Below are 26,966 nucleotides of genomic sequence, written 5' to 3'. Positions count from 1 at the left end.
GAAATGAGGTAAAGAAAACATCCTGAAATGTAAACTATTCTTAAGATTCAGTATATTGTAAATCCTAACATGGCTGAATGAGTCTAGTATGGTAGCAGCTTTTTTCCCACCCACTGAACAGGTGAAAAATGAGTACATGTGTTTTTAACAGTAGTAGGTACATATCCATCAATTACACTGAAAGGAACTTGGCTGGTCTGGCAGCTTCTACATTGACATCTGTCTTCATCAAACATATCCTTTAAAAATGCACAGTTTTCCTTCTTGTCATTTATCACCCACTTCATGTTCAGCTCCTCAAGGTATGTATTTCCCTGCATTTGTTCCTTAATTGTTTCATGACACCCTTAAACAATCCTAGAGAGATCAGAATGCAGGCTGTTTAACCATGTTTATTCTGTGTCATGCAGAAAAGGTGCAGAAATGCTGGGAGCAAACTTCCCTTGAAAGAATCCAGGTTATTTCATTTCAAGTGTGGTTCTTTTGCTTATTGTTTTTTTATGAAAAACAGTCTTTGTACTAAGGTTTGACAGTTTAAATACCATCTGGTGTTTGACCATATAGCAAATGTAACTTACTATGCAATCTATTAGCTTTCTTCAAAGAGGCACATGCACTTTTATTATTATAGGGAAAGCAGAGCAATCTCAATGTCAGTGAAAGCCCAAAGTCAATGAACAAGATTGCTCAAAGAACTAGTTCAGTATTTGTCTTTCAGTGTGGAAACATTCAGTTCTAACCTTCACCAAGAATGCTGAGGTCTGCAAGTCAGCCCTAAAACTACACTAAATTAAGCTATAAACACTATGTATCAGTTTTATTTCACTCTTGGAATAAAGGTTGAAATAAACGTAATGATAAAAATTCAGAAGCAAATTTATCACAAACTACAAATCTATTCCATATCAGCCTCAAGAAACATGTTGCTTTACTTAGAATTTTGCAGTAAGATGTTAAGTGCAACTTGATTAAGGTTCTGAAAAGCAATTATTCATAACAGGATTTGTTTTAAAACCACTTTCTCTTCCTTCACTCTTTACTATCTCTGTTAAATGTTTTAAATTAAGCTTTATGATACAAACCACTCCAAAACACTCACCAAACCTTTTTTCCAAATGAGAGGTTTTGAAAAATTCCCATGATGAATAGAGACCATGTTCCTTTTAAATCGGGCTCTGGCGGTAGAGCATGAGACTCATCATTTTAGGGTTGTGGGTTCATGTCCCACAGGCACAAGGTTCTCTAATAACCCACACTGGGCAGCAGCAGTATGGGGGGACTGTTTGGGGGGTATCTGTACGTAAGAAAGGCCTGGCAATCTACTTCCGTATCTTGCTATGAAAAACTCTATGGATAGTGACGGTGGAATGGTCCATAGGGTTGCCATGAGTCGATACCGACTTGATGGCACTCAACCACCACCACCTTTTAAATCAACGACATTGTAACATTGTAAGTGTTCAACTGCCATAATTAGTTCTAAAAATGATTTCATAAGGTGGGTATGATTCCTCTCCACTCTAAAAGACTCTAGAACAGTAATATAATACATGAACTAAATGCCAATAATACACGCTTGATTTTATTGTTTTAGTGTAAGTTGTGCTTAACATTCACAGCTGCCCATAGAACCGTGCGTGTATTTTTCATATGTATGAGATGTACTGTATAGTGGCTAAATACTATATAAATAACTATTAATGATTGCGAAGACCAACTCAATGGACTTACCAGGACCATTCACAAGGAACCCGCTGTTAAGTATTGGAATATGGATAAAGTACTGTGATATTATAATCAGGTTCTTTTTATACATATAATGCACTGTGACGTAAGGTTATAAAGAAAAGAGTGCATTTATTTGTACCCTCAAAAGGACAGGAGGTACATATCCATACACAGTATATAGTACAAGAGATGCACTAGGCACAAAGCATTAGGAATATTTGGAGAATAAAGCTTTAATTGTGATTGGGTTACATAAAGAATTAACAACTACTGTATATGAAATCATTTTAATATATTATTTTGTTAGGTACTACCACCAGTAGCTTATTTTTACGCATAGTACCAGGTTTATTTACCCTTTTTCTATTTTCTGTGTTCTTATAGCAAATGATGTAAATATAACTGGTATGAATTGGGCAAGATTTTATTTTTTCATTTTTAGGAGGCACGTTATAACACAGCCCTTTTGGGTCTACCGAAGACCTCTTTGACAACAGAGAAAGTTTACAAAATAGCAAACAAAAAAAACTTTAACTTATAACAGGATATGTCTCAATGCTCCCAGAAGCACTGGTTAACCTTGGCACTACACATGTAACACAAAAGCTAAGTCAATTTAACCTCCCTTAGAGAGCTCAGTAGGAGGCAGTGTAGAGTATTGGACAAGTCTCCAGACACATAACTGGTGGGCTGTGGGTTCAAGTCCCCGCTACAGGCACTGCTGTTGTACTTCAAGTGAGGTTTATATTTAGGAAACTGAATTTCAAGTTCAGATTTCAAAGACAGATGTAAAATTGCATCAATGTGAAACAAAGCACAAAACTAAAATGCTAGCAGAGAGATATAAAGGATAAAATCTACCCAGCTCTATTAACCAACCTGCATTTGCTAGGGGTAGGATCTGGTGTGAGGAGAGTCACATGCTCTCTGATCACTTAACACCATGGAAACCGGGATAAGCTCTGGCCTATTGTGGTTCGAATAAGATCTACCTGCAGTACTTACAGAGGTCCGTAGAGTTTCTGAATAGGTCTCTAGCATTATATTGAATTTATTTACATGTGAAATTTACATAATTTACATCTACTATCATCACATTGAAATACATTTGGGTCTTAATACAGAATAACCTACGTTGGACACCACTTTGTATTATCACTATGCCAAAGGTACTCATTTTAATGAGGCAGGACATTTTTGTACAGAGAGAAAGTTTCTAATTCAATTATTAAGCTCAGGTGGCTTTTTTTAGCTTTTGGATGTGAAACAGAGAGAGCTATCTCGGTAAGACACCAAGCAGATGAAGTGGCCTAGAGTGATAAGGTGACTGCACATTCTGATCTCACACTACTGTCAGAGTCAGACAGCTGTTAAGAATGACACTCATATTCTGTGGCATTTGGAGACCAGATTACTTCATAAGAAAAAAATGAAAGGGTTTTTGTGTTTTGGAGAGTACGTTCTCCTCACACTTCTTATGATGGCCAGTTAATGTTTCTGTTCTCCCTTCCCTGAACCTTAAAAATGTGTAAGATGTCTGTATTACACTACCCAGTCTGCATAAGAGACTTTTTTCATTCTCTGTTTTGTTTTAGTTTGCTTCATAAATCATCATAAAAGATCCAGCTATGAATTAAAGAAAGCTGCAATAGGCAGGCATGTACAAGGTGAAGTATTGTTTATAGTTTAAAGCAAGATATAAAACCTACATTTATGGTATTGCAAAGTTTGAAGAGTAAGTGGGATTAACTGCAGATATCTATTCAAATACCTATCAGGAAAATTTGAACAATTGATATCAGGCATGTTTTATGGAGATGTTCTATTTTTCAATGAGATATAAGGATGGCACATAATTTTCATCACTGTTTAAAATACTGTTTTAAGAAATTGCTCACTCAGCTGAATATATAGGTTTGTTAATATTTTTCTATTTACCATTCCAGGAGCAGAATTAGGCTACATGAGCAGAACCCTAGTCTCTATGTCCCTGTTGTTGCTGCTCATCACAAGTCAAAAATAGATCTGAGAAATGCTAAAATGGGGGACAAAGCTCAAAGCATCCATTTTAGTCAGAGCTTCATAAGGAGATCATTAATAAAGAAAGTGGAGGATAATTCACCATCAACAGCAAATATAATATAGGAAAGTGTGACCAACCACATCAATGATTCTGTACTCTCTTGCTCTGCAGATGGTCAGTTTATTATAGATATTATGGTATAAAAACACATGTGACAGATTCTGGCACAACAGCCCCAGCAATTGCAAGGGCAGAGAGTAATGTCACACCGTCAGGAAATGGGAAAGGTGAGATTTCTCAGGGGTGATGTTATTTTCTAAAGAAATTCCCAGCACCACTTTTGTTTTCTCATTCAAAGCAAAGTTTGATGTAATTTCGAAGGATGGTCAAGCATTTCTATTTAAAATAATCAGAAATAAATATTTCAGATGTTTATACACTAAAATAGAGTTCTCTTCTGCCTGTAAATCCCAAGATCTTTATTAGACTTGAAAGCAAACTTTTTACAGCTCAATCCCAGGTTGTGTAATGGTACTATGGAATGGTTAAGGCCCTCCACAGTTGTAATGTGGCCTTTTGACCTTACAGCACAGTAGGGAAGAAAGTTGAAACTTGAAAGTCAGATGAGATTAACTGCAGCTGACAGATCAGGAGTAAAATCCATATTATACTTGTATCTGAGACTATGTGTAACAAAAAGGACACTGCTAATAGTTTAAGTCTAGAAAAGCATAATAGAAAGACTGATAGATGGATAAAACTAGAGATGGGTAATGAGTTAAGCAGAACGATAATTGTTGCAGAAAAAAAATTGTGCAGTCAAATGCAGAGGCTCTTTAACAGAAGAGAAAAAAACATCAGAATAAAGATAAAAGGCAACTATATTCAATGCATTTTCTCCTTGGAGGATTTTAAAGGTCTGCTTAGCTCCCAGTGCAGTAGATGAATCTGGTCCTATTTTTTGGTTGGTCGTGTACCTATGAAAAGGATGAGCAACAAAAAAACTGGCTCTATTTATTTATGGAAGGTTTAAATGTATTTATCTGAAAGCCATGGTCAAAATGTGCCCAATTAAATCCAAGCACGCAGCATTTATAAAATATGAATGCTAATTGATAGAAAGGAGATGATTGCAGAATGTGCTGTGAAGGGAACTGAATTTATTAAAAGGTGTTATTTATGTCTATCCAACATGAATGTGTGATACAAGAAAAAAAAATCATTTTAACTTGAAACATTATACTTAGGTGAAAAACAGAACATAAGTTCTTCTCCTGTCTCTTCTTATGTTTGAAATATTAAACACCTGCCAAAAACTAAATGACACCAGAGGGTCTCTAAAGGCAGTGGTTATACAAACACATCACTTTCCTACAGCTGGCTTTTATTAAACTCTAAAAGTTTTCACCTTCAGTCCTCAATCCATATTAGAATTCATTCAGCTTCCACACCTGCTTAAATCCTGAGAAATGCCAGGCACCAGCAGTTACCTTATTACAAGGGAAATGAAGTATGCTTCAATGTAATTTTGCTTTTAATGCACACCCAGTTTTCTCCACGTCATCTTAATCACACCAGAGTGCTATGTATTCAATTTTTGTTATTTTTAGCCCACTTTTTCCGACAAGTATAAGTAATAAGATCTGACTATTCTTTAAAAAACGTTTAAGGCAAAAGGACTCTAGTTCTATGTTAATATTTCTTGGAGGATGATATCTTATTGAGAGTCTAATTCATTGCTCTCTGATTGACTTCTGCATGCTGTCATCCACTAGAATGCTAGACGGGACATTTATTTATTCCTGTTGTGTTAAAGGACAGGTTGTTTTACTTTTTGGTTGTGCTGTTTTGAGTATTCCATTGCATGATGGTTTTTTTTGTTGTTGTTTTCATATGCAAATTACATGACTGCTATCATCAGCACTTGCGGAGATGTATAAAAGTATTTGTTTTCAGTAGGGCACATCCCACAAAGCTACAAATTTAAGTGAACAGATGTGCAGTGAGACTAAAATATATATTGCCTAGAAATATTTTAATGTTGTTTATATCTAGATACAAAATTTACACATGCATTCCTCTCACCATTCACTATTTAAAAAAATAAAATAGTTAACCAGTAAAAAGTTAAATGACTAACTCCTACATTTACATTTGCCGTTTTGCTTTTTATTTCTTAATACAAATCTTGCTTGAAGCAATGAAATTACCTGTATGTCCTCAAAGATCTGAGTTAAGAACTTCAGAAATCATAAATGATTGTTACATTCCAACTCTCAGATGGCAAAGCTTACATAAAGAATTACAATAAAAGATAAAATGAATGTATATGTAACAGTTTCAGTTCCTTTGCCTCTGTCAAAGAAATCCATCACTTAGTAATATTCTAAATTCTGTGGCAAATTGGGGAATGTGGATAAACTGTGATTAAGTGTTTGTGAAACAGCATACACTGAACATTAAGGGGAGATTCAAATTAGTTTTTTAATTCACTGAGTAAGCTTTGAGGTCTGTATAATAGCATTTAAAATAACTTATTTTGCTGCCAAGTTCACTGTATTTGCAGAATCTGTTTTTCATCCCATAGCACTGAAATAAGACATGACCAATTCAGTTTAAGCCACAGACAAATACACAAAATACAAAGCCAACAAGCTTGCAGACATCACAACTACATCTGAATTGCATTCTTATCTCTAATTGGTTTATGCTGCTGGTAATTTGCAGGGTTTCAGTTTTACATATAGCTTTTGACACTTAATTATCCATTTAATTTCATGTTATCGCAAATTATCAGACTACATTATTGATTTCTTCATCAGTTCCTCAAGAAGTAGTGTCTTACTGATTGATAATAGGTTTAGCTGGTCTTCCGTTGAATCTGAGGAATTGCGGTCACTTGGAGTTTTTGATTTGTGGCACATCTGATGTCTTCTAATTACTTTAGGTCTGTGTATGTGGCTCACCAGTGCTTTTAAGGCTGTATGTGACATGCTTTTGTGATTTTTCATCTTAATTTAAGAATTTCATCGTAATAATTATGTTGAATTCAGTTATAGTATCTGAGAGGTTCATCAATGCTAAAATAATAAATGGTTTTGCTCCTACATTTCAAAAGAATGACAAATATTATTTGCCTGAATTTTAACTCTGTTTTACCTCTGAATATTGCCTATGTAATCCTGTTTTAATTTCTGGGTTAAAAGCTTTAGAACAAAATAGTAAAATAACCATGTGGTTGTAATTTCATTTTAATGTACGGTACTACAGTCTCACCTATAGACTGTAGGTTTTATGAAAATGGAATCTTTTGCATAATTAGTAAGACTATGTTCCTATCATTTGATCAGTCATCAACTAGACTAAAACGAGGTTTTTAATGTTAGGATTACAGTATAACTGCTAATTCCCAGACAAGTGCATGGTGCTCCATGCTCTAATTTGATTTTGATTTTTTTTTGTTTGATAAACTCTTCATTTTAAAACCTCTGAACTCACATCATTGTGGTATTGAGTGTAAAAGCTCTTCTTCTGTGGAAAGTGCAGCTAATGGACTTTTATAGACTTAATAACGGATGATATTTCACTACAAAATCTATGGTTGAGATTCTCTTAATTCTGATGGATGGTAGTAACACTTTTGGAAAACCTATAATTGACTCAGCCAATTTCCAAGAAAGCACATAATAATTTTTATAAATACAGAAACAGTTGTAGAAAATGTGTTACAATAGGAAAATAATTTTGAACAGTTACTGAAAGTATTAGTACATTTGTTTTACATTATGTGGGGATTTCTGCATCTGTTTGCATGACTCTTTGCTCAGTTGGGATATATAGTGATTTTCTATTCCACCAAACAATTCTCAAAGTTTATTGGCTGTGTGTATTAGGGTGGAGCAAATCACTCGGACACAAATGCGTAGTGTTATTAGGTACATTCTTATGAACTTTAGCCTGGTCACTGTCTCCCCTCCCCCAGTTTTATCTCTTTCAGCTTAAAGTCGTGTCATTTACCAAACCGCTTTATACCATAAAGCCTACCCAGCAAGCAACGAGCGCAAGGCAGAGTACACCCTGGACGAGCCACCAGTCCAATCGCAGGCCAAGTGCAAGCCAATCATCCGTGGGGGCAATTAGGAGGCCACGGTAAAGGTCGAGGGGGAAATTTGGCCCCAGTGGATAACTCCCTACTCTTATCGAGAAATGACAGGGATTTTTAATGACCACTGAGAGTCAGGACCTCGGTTAAATGTCTCATCTGAGAGACATCGCCTGTTTACAGTATAGTGTCCCCGCCACTATACTGGGGGCATTAGGACCCACCCAGACTGCAGGGTGGGCGCCCCCTGCTGGTCCCACTAACACCACTTCCAACATCGACCATAACCTCCCAAGAGGTCTCCCATCCAGGTACTGACCAGGGTCAACCGTGCTTAGCTTCAGTGGGTAGCCAGTTGAGAGCTGCGGCAGCTTAAATAGTTTCTGCAACCATCAAAGATCCAAAAAACAGACAAAACTCATGAATCAAATAGGAATGACAATAAGAGCAGGGCTCTAGGCATATAACAGGAAGGTTGCGGGTTCAAGTCCCGGGTGAGGGGGATGCTGTTGAACCCTTGAGTAAGGCTGCTTCAGCCCAAACGCCTGTTGTACAAATCTACAATGGTTTGAAAAAAGCATCAGCTGAATAAATTAATAATCATGTAAGGAATCCTTTCTTTGCCTTGCCAAGCATTCATTCATTCATTCATACAATTGTTTCATTTCATTGCTTAAATGAAACAATTGTAAAATAAAAACTGAATGCCTGGAAATACTATCTTAGGGGCAAAAATTAGACGGGGAAAAAACTCTGCTTGCGATTTGTGATTAAAACAGTAGGAGGGTAAAAGCTATTTGTTCCCTAAAACAAATCCCTTCTAATATCTCGCTCATCAGCTTTCTTTTACTTTCCAAACAGTAAATAGGGCTATATGTTGTATTTCTAGACCTCTAGAATTGTGACTGGAATGTTGTGGGCTCCCAGAAAAGTACTTCACTCATATTTGTTCAGAAAATGGCTGAGTATTTAAATAAGTATCATGTACAGTAAGTCACTCTGGATAACCGTGTTACCAATATCTAAACATTTGGTATTTACAGATATTAATGGGTTTTTACAGATATGAACTACTCAAGACATTTCTGGTCTATGTATACTGTATATGCTGGTTTTGATAGTGCTAAGGATTTTGTTTATGGTATATATGATATGCAGGCAATGAGGATTCTTGTGGTTTCTTTACTGCTAATTTGTATGTGGTTTATAAACACAGCTTTTTAAAAACACCTCACAAACTAGGAACGAAATACAATACTTCCATACTTCATATGTCCATACTTCAAAGGAGATGATGGAAAAGATTCCCTTTCATTTAGGAATTGTACTTTCAAGGCATGAGCCTTGAGTTGCTAACAAAAAGCTATTTGAATAACCACATTAAAGATTCATTTGTTACCTTAATACTTTATAATACAACTTTATAAAGAGTTGTTTCATGTTCTTTGTTAAATTCACTCATAATGATTGGATGCACTTTGCCTGGCAGACAAATCTTAGCACATTTTAACTGATTTTTAGAGATATTTAACAAAGATGTGAAAGTGAAAAAACAACTTATCTCATCCATCCAACCACTGACCGGCAGGCAACCGGCACAAGGCGGGGTACACCCTGGACAGGGTGCCAGTCTATTGCTGGGCACACACAAACACAGACATGTACACACTCACATCAGGGCCAATTTATCCAGAAGCCAATTAACCTTCCAGTGTGTCTTAAGTGTGTGGGAAGAAACCGGATCACCCACTGAAAACCCACAGAAAAACAGGGAGAACATAAAAACTCCACACAGATAGCATCCCAAGAATTGAACCCAGAGACCCCAAAACTGCAAGGGAGCCATGTTAACCACTGTGATCTCATCTTTTTTTTAAACAAATATCTTTGTCATGGCCATTATAAATAAAAATTGTATCTCCGGATTATGTTGTCCAAGACTGTCACTTATAAGACAGAAATGAAGACAGACATTCTTAATAAGCTAATTGAGGCAATGAAAAACAAACTCACAAGGAGCTTTAATTATGTAAGGCTCAAAATGTCTGCAAAAACTTGAGCAGCAACTTAATACAGAAGAATCTGTTCATTTAAAAGGGAAAAGCTGTTGCCTGGGAACTCATTTCTCTAGAGAAAACTGACTTTTATGAAAATGAATCTCACTGAGGAATATTAGCAGCCAAACCAATACAGTATCGTGACAGTGAAATGTCAAGCAAAATGGATAGTGACAAATGTAAATGCAAAACGTAACTAATTCAAGTTATGTTAAATTAACATACACACTGCAGATCTCCCTCATTACAACAGTGGGGTTTCAATCTTGAAGGCTCTCCCTCCACTTTGAAGTACATTTCATGCCTAAGATTAAAGTCACACATACAAGCCTAAAAAATAAGAATTCTAAGATTTAAAATAAAAGGTGTTTTTGTTCAGAGAAAGAAGGAAGAAAAGTAGTTAACTATTGCAAGTGCATTCTGCTTTGTCATAAATAACCTTCCATGAAAACTGGATTGATCGCCTCTTCATTCTGTGCTTTATTACCTAGTGCATGTTCTAGCACAGGAATACATCATTCAGACTTTATGTGCAGATTAGAATGGAAAAGTTGCATTTGAGCTGCCTAATACACTTGGGAACAAATATTTATCTCTTGAGGAAAACCGTAATATTGTGGTTATGCCAAGCCTATTGAAAAAGATCCATATTCTATTCAGTTCCATCTACTGTATTTATTTTACCCCTCATGAGCCCTTGAGATTACAGATATCATTATAATGAAGGCCCTGGCAAGATAGCAACAGTCACATTTAATTTCACAGGGTCTGACATCCATACAAGATAATCAACACTTACAGTATAGTACAGAATTATTCAATATACTGACCTAAGGGAGACTAGAAGACAATACAAAAAACTCCTAGATGTCAGGATCTGAAGAGATATCTTTTTTCTTTTCTATGAACTTTTTTCTGTCACTTTTTGCATAATACTGCTTTGGGAAAAAGGCATATCGAGTTATTTTAAAGTCAGTGAAATCCTAAGAAATGCACTTAAAAAAGAACTTAGATTACCAGAATATTGATTCTTCTTGGACATCTTAGAAGTGGACATCAATTTCAAAGCATCTGTTATCATTGTGGCAGTAATGCTTAATATAATAGGGTGCTCTACATAAATGTTTTATACATATTCAACAGATGTTTAGTTTATAAAGTATTCATAAAGTAATGTAGATAAGTAATTACAATGTAGTAATAAGGATGTCTTTATGTAGGTTTTTTACTTTTTGTTTTTGATAAGTCATTGCTATATTTTAATACCTTGTTACTGCTTTGTTAATACTTTGTGCTGTAACTGCTTTATTATCTTACCATTAAATATTGTATGTGTAGAGCATGACTAATACATCCATAATTAGCACCTCAGAATAAAGTTTTACCAGGAGTCAGCCATTGTCCATGAGAAACACCAAACCACGCTATTTTCTTCCATAAACCAAAACCTCTGAGGAGTCTATAACCACTTATCTCCTTGGCATGTTGCCCAAAGAGTATGGGGTGAAAAGGCTGTACTTCGATGGACTCTACATTCAAGGATCTGTTATGCACATTACACAACAGAAGGTTCAACAGTTGAATTGTCAAGGCTTTTCTCACAAACAGCAATGATCTTAGCTTGGTTTTCCATTTTACAACACTCCTCCAAAACTACAGTTTGAAAGAATAATCTGAGCAGCTGTTTCTGTGTTAAGCCACTGACAGCATTTGAAGGCATGAAGAGGTGGAATAGTGGAGCACCATGATTGGCTGAAAACTGCAGAATTGCCTATATATATATATTATTGCCTGTGCTTGTACATAAGCCATAACTCCAATGCCCTTTTGTGTGAATTGATTTTATTTGCCATTAAGAGTTTCACTTGTTTCTTATAGGGATTGATGGTAAAGTGCTACACAAACTGCAGCACCATTCTTGCAATAGCTATCCATTAAGGCACTGTTCCTTGTTGTACATAGCAAAAACTCCAGACTCTGCAATTTATCAAAATCTCTGAAAGGCGATTTCATTTAATACAGCAGCAATGCTTTGGAAAGTTATTGCAGAAGGTGATTTAATGTCAATGGACAGAGAAAATTATATAGCATAAATACTACCATCCATACAGTCTTTCTTCAACAGTTCAAAGAGCTTTTGGCCGAACTCTGTTGAGAGATTTAGTGTGTGAGCCGTTGAGATACAGATCTGCTGGTAATGCGCGGGTAAGGGAGTGATAGCATGGCCATAAGGATGTGGCCACCAGAACAATCCATTCAATGGAATTAGCCAAAGAGCTGCAGCAGGGCCAGTGATAGGGAGGACAGAGGGATTCAAAGAGATGAATGTGGGAAATAGGGTTTTGTTACCCATATGTTATACCTAGTTAGCTGCAGATGAGCTTTTGTTCTCAAACATACTTTATAGACTCCAGAGTGGTATTTCACTTCAGCTACAATTCAATTACCTCCAAACAGCTTTCAGTTTCATTTCCTCTACGATTGTTTTTCTGTGAAAATCAAATATTCACTTTTCTATACAATTCCAAGTGTATACACTTTCAACCTCAATGGCTTATAAAACAACTGAGTTACCACCCGTAACACCATAGACAGAGACAACACTCGACTGAAATGCTGACCACACCTGCAAGAGACTGTTATACCACAATACACAGGACCGAGCCATGTGAATATTTATTAAGTCCTTTCGCAGCACCACTAACCCACCCAATGACCCTCAGGAAAGATGTGTTTTGATCTGAGAATCAAAGGAAAACCAGTCCTGTTCCATACACATATGAATAATTTGAAGAGCAGGTGCAGTAAGACCCATCACACTTTGCTCTAGAATGAATTCTTTCTTTTCCCTTGACAAACAATGGTCAACTTTAACAAACATATAAGGTACTAATTGAATCCTCATGAAGATAAGTAGAGGTTTAATAACTCAAGACTTGGATGAATTCTTTAGGACCACCTACAATAACAGTAACTACACCTTTATAAAACATAGCACCATAAGGAATCTTGGCTTGAAATATGCTAATAGGGAACAAACGAAAGATGAGTATGAAAAATGGACTTGTGATTTACCTCCTCCATTAAAAACAGAACCATTGCAGAACTGGATTGTCATCAGCTCAGAATTACCATTATCACAATTTTCTGTGAGATCCAAATGGCAACTGGGCAGTTAATAATCATTGTCACCATTGAGGAAAAGAGATTATTTGTGGGAACACAGACAAGAATCTTTATTAAATACTTTTTACCTCAACTTCGCCCAAATCATTAATTTCTCCACTTGCCTGAATAAAGGTGTGACTGAATGACTTTCACTTTGCTTACACACGGCTGTTGGCACATAGTCCTTCATGTTCCTGCCAAACACACTCCTTAATAAAACAAGATGAAAACCAATGAAGGCTTCCATTGTTTTCTGGCCTATGATCCTTTGAAAGTTACCCCCAGATTCCCTACCCTTAAAAAGGAAAACAATAGGTTATCAACCCTACAAAAGCTTCAGTAAGCTACTTAATTAAAAAGGCCTGGTTCTTCTCTGCCTAATTAACAATTTATTACCCCATCAGTCAGTTTCTCCACCAATCAGTTTAACAAATGCACCCCTTCGTCCTTCCATCCCCTCCCTCCCATTTCCAGCAGATTAAATGATTAAAATTTCATGTGAGACATACTGAGGTGCTGACAAGGACTATAGCATGCAACTGTTCAGGAACAGAGGATGCATTTAGTCCTTCAACAATTAGCTTTAATCCAATTGACTGTGTCCTACTAATGGATATCTAAATGAGTGAGAGATGGGCTAGCTCAACAATTAGTTAAAAGATTTATATGTGGCACATTGGGGAGATCGTCTAAATCTGAATAATCTATTCTCCTGGCCTGTTGTACCATTTAAAAGCCATTGTGAACTCTATCCGGTTCAAGTTAACCTCTACCTAGATTGATTCTGCTGGAACTCCCTACTTACTCTCTGTCCTTTCTGTTGTTCTTGAGCTATTTATAAAATCCTGTTCTTAAATCCCTTCAAAAATCCCATGAGAAAAGGCACCATAGGAGTATTTTAATCTTTGTTGCTGAGTGGAGATTAGGTTTTGTTAAATGGATTATAAGGAGGCCACTGACAATGTAGTGGATCTTCAGGATACAAATAAATCTCCTGCTGTCCGAATGCTACACATCACAGCTCTCTCGTTTTTAAAGCACACTCAGACTTTTCATTATTATATATCAGATGTTTTAAGTTTATCTTTATTATTTTAACAAAACATTTGCTAATTTTATTTTCTCAAAACATGTTCTCACCATGTGCTGCCATTTTAAATTCTTTATTCAGAAATATTTTGGAAAAAGGATTAACTGTGCTTGTGTTCTGCTTTTCTTTCTTTGACTTTTATTAACAATTTTATTTCTGTTGCAATAAATTTACTTGCCCTAACTCTCCAAGTCATCAATTTAATAACTCCAGCATCCCTAAGAACTAATTCTGAGTTTGTAGGCCATATCTCTCAGGTTTTCTAGATATTAAAATAAAAATGTGTAGATTAGGGTTTCATGTTTTCTTTCCAGCTGAACTCTACATAAGTTACATAATTGAAGATTTATTATCCTAATCAAAGGATTAGTTTGTTTTCAGTTCCTAATCACATTAGAGCTTGCCTTTAAACTATGGCATTGCTTCTATAATTTAGGGTCTCCAACTTTAGATGAGAAAAAAAAACTTCAATTAAATAACTCATTAGTTCAGTTGGGAATTAAATTAAGTGAAGACCGTAGCTAAAAGGAAAACCAGCTTGTGTGTGTGTTCGCAGGTCCAGGACTGAGAATGCCTGCTTTAAAATAACATATTTAATCCTGAAAAACACACAATAATTCACACATTTCTAATACCAGTAGCAAACTGCTTGTCCCCAAGGGAACAGGAATAGAGAACAATTTTCACGCACAGATCTAGTATCTGATGATAATCAACGTTTCACCTGTTAAAGCCTGACATCTTATCTGTACACCTTCAATTAAAGGTGCCTCCTGAACACATCCAACACCTTTATCAACGAGAGTAGAATCCTTCAGGGAGTGGTATAGGAGCACTGAATGATTTGTCTCAAACGGTTCTGCTTTTTAATTCAGTGAATGTATTTTAAACAACCTGGTTCTGATTGAAATAGTTTGGAATACTCAGGCAAGTGAGAGATCCCACCTTATGAAAAATAAAGGGGTGCATGATCTGATACACCCTTGTTGATGAATTATGCCATTTGTACTCATATGCACTAGTCTAGCAATGGATGATCTGTTTTGTACAAAGTCCCCAAGAGATTATTATCTGGGATGAGCACAATGGTGCTTGCAGTACAGGCAGTAGAGGTTACATATTGCAGTGCGCTGATAAATTGGTTGTAGTGTGGGTTCACATCATCCTTGGACATCAGAAGTTATCATTCAGTATAACTGACGAAACAAATGTGATCAGATGTAACATTAAACGCGAGTTCTTCCACGTGCCCCACATATGTCTCCTTATACTCTATTAATAATAAAATGTTAAAATGTGTAATTGTTGTATTTCCCCACTGTCATACTGCTGTAAGCTATAGCATATTTCAGCCAAGATTTCTCTAATACAGCTGTGCTACCATTAGAACACTGCCTTCTATGCAAACAGACAGTCACACCTGCACAGAGAATGGATATTCTCTCTGGTGTTGTTTAATGTTGATGTAATAAAAATACATTTTATTACGTTTTTATTAAACATACAAATAAAGAAAGCCTTGCATCTAAAAATATGATTGCAAACATACAGTACATGTTTTTTCATGTACACTGTACCAAAAATGTCAAATTATACTTCCTTACTACATGTTTATTTTTTATATTTTTTAAACTGATCCTAGAAACCAGACAGGAATGGAACTGATACTACAGCTTCAATGAAGGGTCTTGTCAAGGTATATTGTCATATGAGAACAGTTCAGCAGTGCTAAACACCCTAAAGCCTCTAATATGGATTTTCAATATACAGATTTGACAATATAATGACCGAATGATCAAATCTGTAACTGTACATCCCAGACTTTGACAGCTTAAATGCATAACAAGATACAATCATGCCCTTAGCAATAATGGGTCAAACCATAAAATAGCTAGATACCATTGCCTAATTGGCTTATATACTTAATTACCATATATGGTATTGGTACAATATTTCAGGTCTGTATTGATGGCTGCAGTGGCATTATTAAATTTAATATATTGTAATACTAATACAGTACTAGTAAGTAGTAATCTAACAAGGTCTCAGCATTATGTGTACTTGATTTGTTTTTTTCTTCTGCTGCATTGGATTGTTTTCAGTAAGTGTTACTCAACTTGTGTTGTCTAGCGCAAGAAATTAAAACTGTTTTTGCTGTGCCCTTCCCAAAGGGTCATTATTTGTGATGTGTCTAAAAAACAGAAGATGGTATGAACCATAGTTCAGCGTTTCATTTAACAGCAGTGTGTGAGAACCTGTGGACACATGACCTCAGGAGATTTACACTGTGACTTCCAAGGTTTTCCAAAAGCTAGTCGTAATGCATCTTGCTAGACAGCTTTGGAAAGATGTTTTCAAAGCAATTTGCTCATAATTAAATGGATTCAGCATGCTTGTGGTTTTGCAAATTATTGTTAATTCTTTAGTCTGAGGTGGGAATCCAGCCCTTTCCCCCATTTTATGCAGCCAAATACAGATTCAACCAATTTAACAAATGCCCCCGAAAGGCATTCAGGAATTTTACGATTTTCAAATTCATTTTTCTACTTAGCTGTTTGGGCCTTCAGAATAAATGTAGGCATACAATTTTTAAACAAGAAGTTTTTTTTATGGCATATGTTGCCGCAAGCATCTAGGAAAGCTGTAATACATAATGACTTGCAAAATCCCTTATTCCAGAGAGACAAACTACATTGTATAATAATTGGAACCATTTTCTCTTTGTTTTTGTATGTGGTTAATCTGTAACTTTAAGGATTACTATAAAGTTTCAAACAAAACTGCATCTCTCAATCTGGTTCTTAATAAGGCATTGAGGGCTCAGACCTTCATTTTAATAAAATAGCCACTTCACCCCTTTTCTAGTGGCATTACTACGAATGATCTAATGAAATAGGTTAGAAAGAAGATCTCATCTTCAGACTTTGAATAAGAAATTAAACGTTTCAATAAATGCAAAGAAAATCAGCTGCTGCAGTGAATCGTGCTCGCTTTTTACAGTTTTAAGTCGAGCATTTAGTGCAAATGATTTACTTTAGATAATAATGCAGGGATTCTTTTCTTTCGGATCTGCGCTCTGATGTTCGAAATTAGGTATCTCGTCTAACACAGAATGGATAAAACGAATTTAAACTATCATCCATGTGTTCCTTGAAGGACCTTTTCAAATAGACGATTCCCCATACATAGATATTAAATTGAAGTCTTGAAGTGTGTGTGCATCCGCAGAAGATTCAATAGAATTTCACATGGGACGTCAAATATCTGCTCAGCCGTTTTAAAATGCCACCTTCGTCTGTACCGGGAAGATACTGGGGATAAGCCGCTCCTATCTATCCCCATCGGACTCCAGTGTGCTACCGCACCTTCTTGTGCACAATCCTCAGCCCTCAAAACAAGTCGCACAGCCCAGGTACCTTGTTAAAAATCCTCGGTAACACGGAGTTTTGTGGTTGTTTTTGCTTCGTACCAAAACACAGTGAGCATTGATAAGATGGGTTTTATGCATACTAGCCGGCGCTAGACGCAAAAGGGGGCTTAGAAACTTGAGACTAAGAAACACAGAAAGCTGGCTTCGAGCCACAAGAACGCACCTAGCGATTTGGGCTCCAATTTGTGATGGTGTAAGATGACTCTCAGGCTGCTGGAGAACATGAAATGCATAAAAAGACTCTTTGAAGAGGCGTGTCCATTCTCAAGAACATTACTGACTGCATTTATCCGCCAGAAATTTAAATCTCACAAAACAAAAATGCACACAAAATACTTTCATGCCCCTGTATACGCGTTTTCACCTTTGTGCGGACTGGCTAGGTATCAGACTTTTACAGGCTCCACAGAAAAGATCTGAATGTCACAGCACCACTTAGAAAAGAATAACGGAGTAAACTGAATAGATTGCCTATTTGAAAGTCCGTGTGTCTCTGCAATGTTTTTACTGGTAGTTTCAACATCCTGGAAAATATTTATTCGTTTTGGGAGCAAGCATGGCAATTTAGTTATCAGTGAATACAAACAGCTTGACTTAAATAATTTAGAATTATTCACAGTGCAGTTTGCTTAGTTCTTTAATGGTCTCCTTTTGCCTAAGGCATTTGAGAGAACTGATGTGGTTTTTGAAAAAAAAAACAAGGCTGCTTAAGCTGCTAATATAATTTTTATGTTTTTATTGCATTCAAGATACTAATCCGAAAACGTTTTATGCGTCTAACTGCTCAAGCAAAGGTGGGTACTGCATCTAACACCACAAGTAAAAAAAACCTTAACGCAGACATGTTCCCAACATTATTCAAATAAGTTTTTGAATGACATTTGAAATGCAGCGTACACCTACCTTCTGCAACAGTGGTCTTCATTTTTACTAAAATAAATTCCAGCTGAAGGCACCCTGTTAACGAAAACAAGATACTTGATTTTTGTGATCTTTGACGGAAAAGACGCAGTTTAAACTGGAAATAACGCCAAATCCAAAATACCGGTGATCACTGAGAACCGGTCCATGAAAACTTTAGCCAAAGGTTTGCTTATAGAAGCGGAGCGGAGAACCAAGTCTCCCCAGCGAACTAAGATCAGTCATTTGGGGAGCGCAAGGAATACACAACTACGATTTACATCCAGACGGAAGATCCCTTTCAGAAAACAACCCCCCTCCCCAAAAAAAAGAGCGAACAAAAAAAAGAACAACAGCAGCAGCAATCCAAGGTGTGACAGAGCCTTGAAGGAAACTGGGAGAAGCCCAAAGCAATCCACGGATGCTGAAACGCAGATCCTGCCGTCCCCGGTCTGAAATTCTAACACAGAGGTATCCCAAAGTACGTGTAGCCTGTGTCTGTTGAGGGAAATTGACTATAATACTGCGCGCTATAAGCTTTTGCATGGGATTGCAAAGGAGGAAGTGGGAAAGGGGGGGGTGGGCTTGTGAGTGGGGAGAAAAGCAAAGATGAATGTTTTATGGGGCTGGATCAGGGATTGAGAGCTGATGAATGTTTTATGGGATCATGTGGTTTGACGTGAGGGGAAGCAGCCTGGATCAGATTTGCACAAAAACAGAAATCGTGTGTAAAAAAAAAGAGGTGGGGGGGAGTAGTGAGAGAGGCGTCAGGTCAGGTGCAGCATAAACTGAGGGAGGGAGGAGAAAATACTTTAAAACACAACAGGAGTATATCTGGACGCGGGCAGGTGCTCAGGTGAACCTACGATGATGGATTAGAATCCGTTTAGGATCTAATTAGCCCTGGAAAAACTTCTTAGTGTTGAAATAGACTGAGAAATTAACAGCCAGAAAGCTAGAAAATGCGATGATGTGGATAGTCTTTTCCAACACTGGGAAAGAAACCGCCTTGTCATTTTTTGTAAAGTGAATCTTGTTTTTAATTCAAGTTTCAGACGAGAAAATCAAGATAGCGCAGCCCATTCGAGTTTAGCGTTTTGAGTTGCATTGTAATTTGGGAAATAAGCGGCTTCTTTTAATTTCTAATATGTAACACGTGAAGGGAATCAAACAAAATGCACTGAAAATAAAACTGTAAAATAATGAGCAGCTCGCAATGAGGCGATCAATACTTCCAATTTGTAATATTAAAAAGTGAAGGAGGGATGCGAAATGAAAGCTTGACGCACACCAGCGGTCGAAGCTGCAGAGACAAATTCGATCCGTGACTACCAGCTGCACATAAATTAAGGGAAGCCTTAGGGCGGTGAATAAACTGCGCAGTATTATTCGTAAGGGAGAAACGCCACCTAGCGACAAAGCACTACTGTCGCGGTTAAACACAGTGTTATCGTACAGCTCACCTTTCTCAAGTACATTTTTTTCACCTCGTTATGCCCTTTTCATCTTAAATTACGGCTTTGATTAAATCTTTTGTGCCATGAGTGCAAAAGAGCTGATAGTAGTATATATAGTACTCGAAAAATTGCTTAAACAATCATGCCACCCCTATAAGCAATACTTATGGCTTGCCGTCGCAGCCTGAGGCAAATCATTTTATTGGTACATTAGCAGAAGCTGAATTGACATGCTATTTCCCCTTTGTTATATTAAAAAGGGAGATGTAACATGAGTTAGCATATTCCTGCTCCGAGGGTGTCATTTTACGTGTAATATGAAACATGGCTCTAGCAGTGGCAAGAAAAAAAAAAGGATTCACTGACCATTCATGCACTTCAGGTCTGTTTTGGTATCGGATTACAAAACTAAACAAGAGGGTTAGAAAATTGAGAAATTATCAGTGGGGAGTTGAGCCAAGTAATGACAAATGGTTGTGAGTCTGAAGGCAGTATCTTTGTTCATTCACTGGCTGGCCCTGTGGTCGTGGATGATTGTCTTCTGTGGACCTGAAGGTGACTGATAAGCTCAAAGCATAATCTACACACACTGGCAGGTTGAGCAGAGTGTTTAATCCATACTGGAGATGTAGATGAAGCTTTTAGCAACTGCATGGCTGCTAAGCAGCACTCACGTATTGAGAAATTGTCAAATGAGTTTGGACTGCACAAAAACCATAGCTCTTATCTAAGCAGGTATTAATTCCAGCTCCATTGTTATTGACCCAATTTCTGACTTAATTGTGGAAGCTTGGCAACTTTTCCTAGCTCTTAAAGGGCTGCTGATTTAAAAAGGCCTATACAACTGACTGGAGTGTGTCCCTCCAGGACTGGGATAATTTTCAGGTGTTGGGCACACCCAGTATTATAGATTAGTCTGAAGCCAAAATTGTTACATTAGTTCTAGAAGCTCAATATGGCAAAAATATTTGGGAGATTGGAACTCCTGGACTCACAATCGCATTCTATTGGTGCTTTCCTATCGCCCTAACACCCTTTCTTCATGAATGACAACTACCCCATTTTACAAGATGATCCCTCGACTGGTACCCTCTTTTCTGACCACCACATCAACTCATATTACGGACCACCTAATCTGCATAACCTTCTTGTTCACAGCTCCTTTGACCACCCACAGCAATCATCCACACCAGGCACTTTCCCCTGCAACAGAACCTGTGGCATCAACTGTAAAGATATATCTAATACCATGCCCATTCAAGACCCCACTGGACAATTCCGTGCCACACAGATTATATAATGTACAGTATTTCCAGCAACCTAATGTACTGCATCTCATGTAGAAAATCCCCAGTCATTCATTGGTGAGACAGGTAGAAGACCGGGAGACCGTTACAGGGAACATGTCAGATCTGTGAGGATCAAAGATCTCCCCAAACCGATAGTTCCCCCTTTCACTTCTAATGGACGGGATCTTTCTCATCTCTCTGTCTGTGCTCTCACAGAGGGGTTTCAGAACTCCTACTGCAGAAAGACATCTGAAATTAAAATTATCCTTAAGCTTGGATCACACCTTCCACTTTCTCTCAAGTATAAACTCATCTCCTTCTAAATCCTCGCTATTCATTTGCAGATTTCGGCTTTCCACACCTACCCTTCTGTTCTCCCTCAGTTTTGAGACTCATTCTCACCTGCTTTCTGCTCATTTCCTCACTGCTCCCACCCTTTCCTACCTTCTCTTTTTTTCTCCTATGCCTTTTTGTATCTGCTTTCCCTCTCTCCCTCACACCTGAAAAAGGCTCCACAGGGCTCCACAGCCGAAACATTGTGTGCTTTTCTATACCTTTCAGCATGGATTAAACCTTTACCTGTTCCTTTATAGCCTTCACATGCTCATGCAGGTAACTGCTAACACATATGGCAAAAATGTCAACCTATAGTAAAGCAGTAATGGTCAATAACAGCATTTGCAGATGACAGGTGCTAAGCATAAATGGAAAGGGTGAGAAGGTTTTTGATCATTGATCATAAAATAATCTTTTATTAATAACCACTTGGACAAAGCAGAAAGTGGTGAGAATCACAAGGGGCATCTGACGTGAAGGTTAAGCAACAGCTACTTACAGTTTTAGCTAAAAGGAATGTATTTTTGTTTAACTGAAAGGGTCACAAGTATTCAAATCTTTCATAATTTTCTAGTACAGTTTTCTGAAAGTAAATCAAGTTCTGATTGCTTATAACTAATCTTCCCCCCATTCTTAGAAATAATCAAACAAAATGACACCAGAGGCTAGAAGAGTTTCTCCACCCTGGTTCTGGAGAGCCTCTTGTTTCTGTTCTAACTGAGCTCTTAATCTGAGGTTAATTGATCTGTTTAAATTTAACTTCTTCCTTGTTTAGATCTTCTAAACCCTGTTTCCGCACTTGGTCTTTGGTCTCAGAAATACTCTGCTGTAAGTCTCTTGATGCGGAGAAATTCAGCAGTCCGTTCACTCTTCAGCTACTTTCATTAATCGCCACTTTTAAAGAATTTATTAATAACTACTTTTATTCTGTCTAAACAGCCCTCCTAAGTAATCATGTCTAGTGGGAATGACCCTGTTATATTTTCAGGGGTGACACCATTCAAGTTTTTGTGAACTGAACAAACTTTCTTATCCATTAGCTACCGATACTTTCAACTAATTGATTAAGAAATCAATTGAAGTGAGAAGCAGAAAACAGAGCTGACCTCCAGGATCAGAACTGGGACCTACTGGATTATGATATAAGAAAGATTGCAAATGAGAGGAGGCCTTGCAGCCTGCCTGGCTCAGTTGTCTCCAGGTATGTTGTCAATCGTCAATCTGATCTGAGAATCTCACCCAGTCATTTCTTGAAGGATTCCCTCTAATCCAATACAGCAACATAGCTGGGTATGTTGTTTCATGCAGCCACACGTGTATAAAGACGGGCCTCTTGTGTTTGGTTTTGAAGGTACTCAAGAAAAGATGTAAATAGAAAAGACCATTGGGTCCTTCTTGCTGCTTTGATTGCCAGTAGCTTTTTGAGCCAGACATCTATTACAGCCAATGTGCTTGAACACTATGGCTAAATAGCTTGTTCCAGACATCAGTAGCCCTTTGTGTACAGAAGTGCATCCAATTCTGAATCATCAATCCAACTCATAATCCTCTTAATTTATGCTTGTGTCCCTGGATCCTCAGCTACGTTTAACCCAGTTATTAAATAATACTAAAAGTGAGCATGCTTCCCTATCTTTTCATGTCAGTATACAATGGTAAATGTGCATTAAAGAACTCCTGCTAAGAAAGTCCAGCTATCAAGCAAAACCTAAAATGCATCCTTTATCGCATTTAATCGATGGATGCTTATTGTAATCCACATATATAATTATGAGACGAACCATAGCATGTATGTCTATGCTTAGTGTAAATGATCCAATATTTATTTTTGCAGGGTAGTTACAGTATTGTGGCAAAATGCCCCCAAACCTGTTTCAGTGGAGAATGGAGACACTGTTGAGGCAGGAGGCAGGTATACAGCTTCAGAAGGCAGGGTTTTATTGCCCCTTAGGTCACAGGAGTGTGCTGTTCTCTTGGGAGAAACGAAAAGGGGAGTGCAGCCTCCCATAGTTTGCTATGTGGTTCAAAGACAAAGAAAACTAGAGCTGCCCCTCTTTATGTAGGGCACAAGGAGGAGAAGCTGCCAGACAGAAGGCAGGGGGCAATACCACAGACTAATTTTCTTGGGGGTGGGGACACTACTGTATTAAAAAGAAAAGTTCAGACCATCCTCTGTCACAGATTCCTGTTTATACTAGATGTGATGTTTTTGTTTATTTCCATTTCTGAGAAGTAGCATGAGGGTAGCATGCAGGAATGAAATCTGAAATTTAATGGTTACTTATTTCCCCTCTATATTAGAGTATAATCTTACTGGAATGAAAATTGTCAGCAGTGTTGAGAGCTTTTCTTTATGCTTATTGAGCATAGTCGCACTATAAATGAAAACTCTGTGACAAAATCAGGACCGTTGAGGAAAATGGAAACTTTTTTCTGTGTAATCTGAACCCGCTGTAAACATGACCCTAGTCATCATTTATAACATGTGAGTGATTTTATTTAATTATATTTTCTTTTTAAGTTCCTTTGGTACTAATTAAACACTCTGATTTGTCCACGCCACACATAGATAGAAAAGGTTATGGTCGTTCATTTGCATTAAAGCAGTCAAGGTCATTTTTTATCCTTTTATAATACAAAAACAAGTAATCTATAAGCAGGTAATCAGGAAATGTGCTTTGAAGGGTAATGTGCTGAAGACTGTGACAATAAAAGAAGTCACAACTAAATAAGACCAAGCACTAAGTATATAATAATCTATAATGCAATCTTGTTTTGGCACACTATACTAACATTTGGCACTGGAAAAGTGTCATTCTCTATATTAAATTAAATCTGTGCTACATTAATTAAAATGTTTATAATCATTTTGAAGCACACAAATCATCTCTTAAATCCAACATTTAATCTGCGAAATGTTGAACTTAATTCATTGATTTTCTTTCAAAATTCTTAAATGTTTGTTCTCTCTCCACATGTATTTATAGTGAATTAAAGTTCTCTTTTTATCAGCTCCACCATTCCTAAGACTGGAAGTTCATTGCATTAGCCTCTACAGCACACAGAATGGCACGTTTCAAGGCTGAAGGTTTTGGGATCCTAGCCCTGTCGTCAGTTGATCAGAGGGAGAGGTCTGTAAATCAGAAAAGGGGATCCTTTTTAAGAGAAAGAACTTTTTTTATGGCTGCAACAACATGATAAATGACGGAAGTGGCCAGCGTAGTTGTACGAGAGTTTTTAAAGCTATCCTGTAGGTGCCAACTGTTAGAGAAACGCCAAAAAAAAGTCTAATGAGAGGAGGGTGGGGAGCCTTTATCACTGCCTGTCATGGGCCCAGCTGTGAAAGATGAAATCTCCCACAGCACTAAATGAAGCTAGTCAAAAAGGCTTTCCAATTCAATACTGGGGATAGAGGTTAAGCAGTTTATCACAAGACTGTGTTATTAGTACTGTACTGTATTGTTGCCAACTTGTTGTCTGCATAGGGAGTCCCCTCTGATGAAGTTCACTGGCAAATGTGTTCTCTGGAAAAGCACTTCTTGTAACATGGCTCTGCAGGCCTTTACTCAACAAACCTCAAAGATGTTTTTAAGGTGTCTCCATGGCTCCATTGACAGATTTTCTAGCAAAAACTATATATATAAAAAACAAATTCAGCAAAATAATAGCTAGAGCAGGAGTGGTTTCACTACTCTCATTACTTAAAGTTGCTCCAAAAATAACACTCAACTAATAATTAGTCCAAAATACTACTACTACAACCCTTTAAGTATACCTTTATATGCAAGACCTGATGAGCACTACGTGAAAATGCACCCATTCCAAACAATGACAAAGATCAGTCTTTACAAACCCGCTTTGGCGTCCCCTAGTGGAAGTTTCAGATTCCAACCGTCATTTCACGGGATAACCTGCCACACGTCCTAAAACTATGCGGGCATAGTATTCACTCGAGTCCCACGACAGTTTCATTATTTCATTTTGTGAGAACATAACACTCGAAAGCTATTGTGATCTGTAAACTGATTTTACGTTCGAAGAAAACGAATATTAATGCTTCAAGCCTGAAGGTCCATTGCCGTTGCAATCCAATGGAAGCTAATTGCTTTGCAGCCTACAGGCTGGGAAGACAATATATTTGATAAAACTGTCTAGCGAATGTGTCCAGACCTCATTAAGTTATTGGAATACAGACAAAGAAAACTTGTTAACATTAAGCTGTAATTACAAGGGCTCCAATTTCTCTTTCTTTGTCATTTAATTAGATTTTCAAATGTTGCATCAAGTATAGGTATAAATAATTTAACCGTTCTCTTTTTACTTAAAGAAATCACTAGGAAGAGTATCTAGGTTTTGCATAATATGAATTTTTAAATGCAAAGTACTAATAGAAAAACATAGCACTGTTTCATATGCAGATTGTACGTGCTGTTCACCGTGGTAAACATTGTGATGGTAAACATGGTAAAAATTGTATTTGTATTACTGAATGACCATAACTATCCCCAGTTATAATATCTGTATTGTTTTTGCACAGTATGCAGAATTTAAATATACATTGTTCCATAAAATATGAGCTAATTTGTCATGCTATTAACAGAGTAGACCTTCCAACTCTTGTCCTTTTGTTTCTATTCAAAGTCCCTTTATATCCATCACATAGTCCTGGAGTTCTGCCACGCTAGGCTGCTTAACTCAGATCAGCCTAGTGGTTATTTTGTAATGTTGTGGACATATGCCTGCTGGGATACTTAAACTGAGCAATGCTTTGAGCCTGACAGTACTGCTGGATGTGTGATTCCTACTAAAATAAAAACAAAATCTGTATTTATGGTAACGCTGCCATCTACCCTTCATAAAGTAAACAAACAATTACAGACAAGATTATTGTATAGGAAACCTAAATATTGTGCTGAATTGAACAAAGTAATAAACTCATATAATGGATGGTATAGTATGGATTTTTATTAAAAAAAATACTGACCTTTGCAAAAGAAAATTCTGCATCCAATGACATGTTTCAATGGCATTTTATTGTCAGTAATTCCCTAAGATGAATTGTCCTCTTGTTAAAATAACCCTTATAAGCACTCCAGGCACCAGTAGTATGTCACCATCTTTTTTATCCATTTTGTCCCAATCATCTTCTTTAATGGATTTATTCGGGTTCCCCTAGTAATTTTTCATTCGCCTGATAAACATATCCAGTAGCATTTTCAGTGGAAAAACCCATGTACAGTAGCAATGTCAAGATCTATTCTTCAGCAATTTTGGCACATATGGAAATCACATATATACTTAGAATTTGAACATTGACTATCTACTATAGTCCTACTTTTCAGCAGCCGTTGTAATATTGCTGACACTAAATTTCCTCCTGAATCCT

The 26,966-nt window shown here is 37.2% G+C and overlaps 1 protein-coding gene across 1 annotated transcript in view; it reads right to left on the bottom strand.

Moving 5' to 3' along the window:
• Positions 1–19,173, bottom strand: part of rtn4r (reticulon 4 receptor) — a 41,314-nt gene extending 22,141 nt beyond the window's left edge. The window contains exon 1 of the mRNA XM_088618217.1: positions 18,502–19,173. Within this exon, the coding sequence (XP_088474343.1) occupies positions 18,502–18,523 (22 nt within the window). The 5' untranslated portion in view covers positions 18,524–19,173. The remainder of the gene's footprint in view (positions 1–18,501) is intronic.
• Between the last annotated feature and the right edge of the window lie 7,793 nt (positions 19,174–26,966).

The sequence above is a fragment of the Lepisosteus platostomus genome, chromosome 24 (genome assembly GCF_059453375.1).
Source record: "Lepisosteus platostomus isolate fLepPlt1 chromosome 24, fLepPlt1.hap1, whole genome shotgun sequence".
Lineage (NCBI taxonomy): Eukaryota > Metazoa > Chordata > Actinopteri > Semionotiformes > Lepisosteidae > Lepisosteus > Lepisosteus platostomus.
This window is presented reverse-complemented; position numbering and strand designations above follow the sequence as displayed.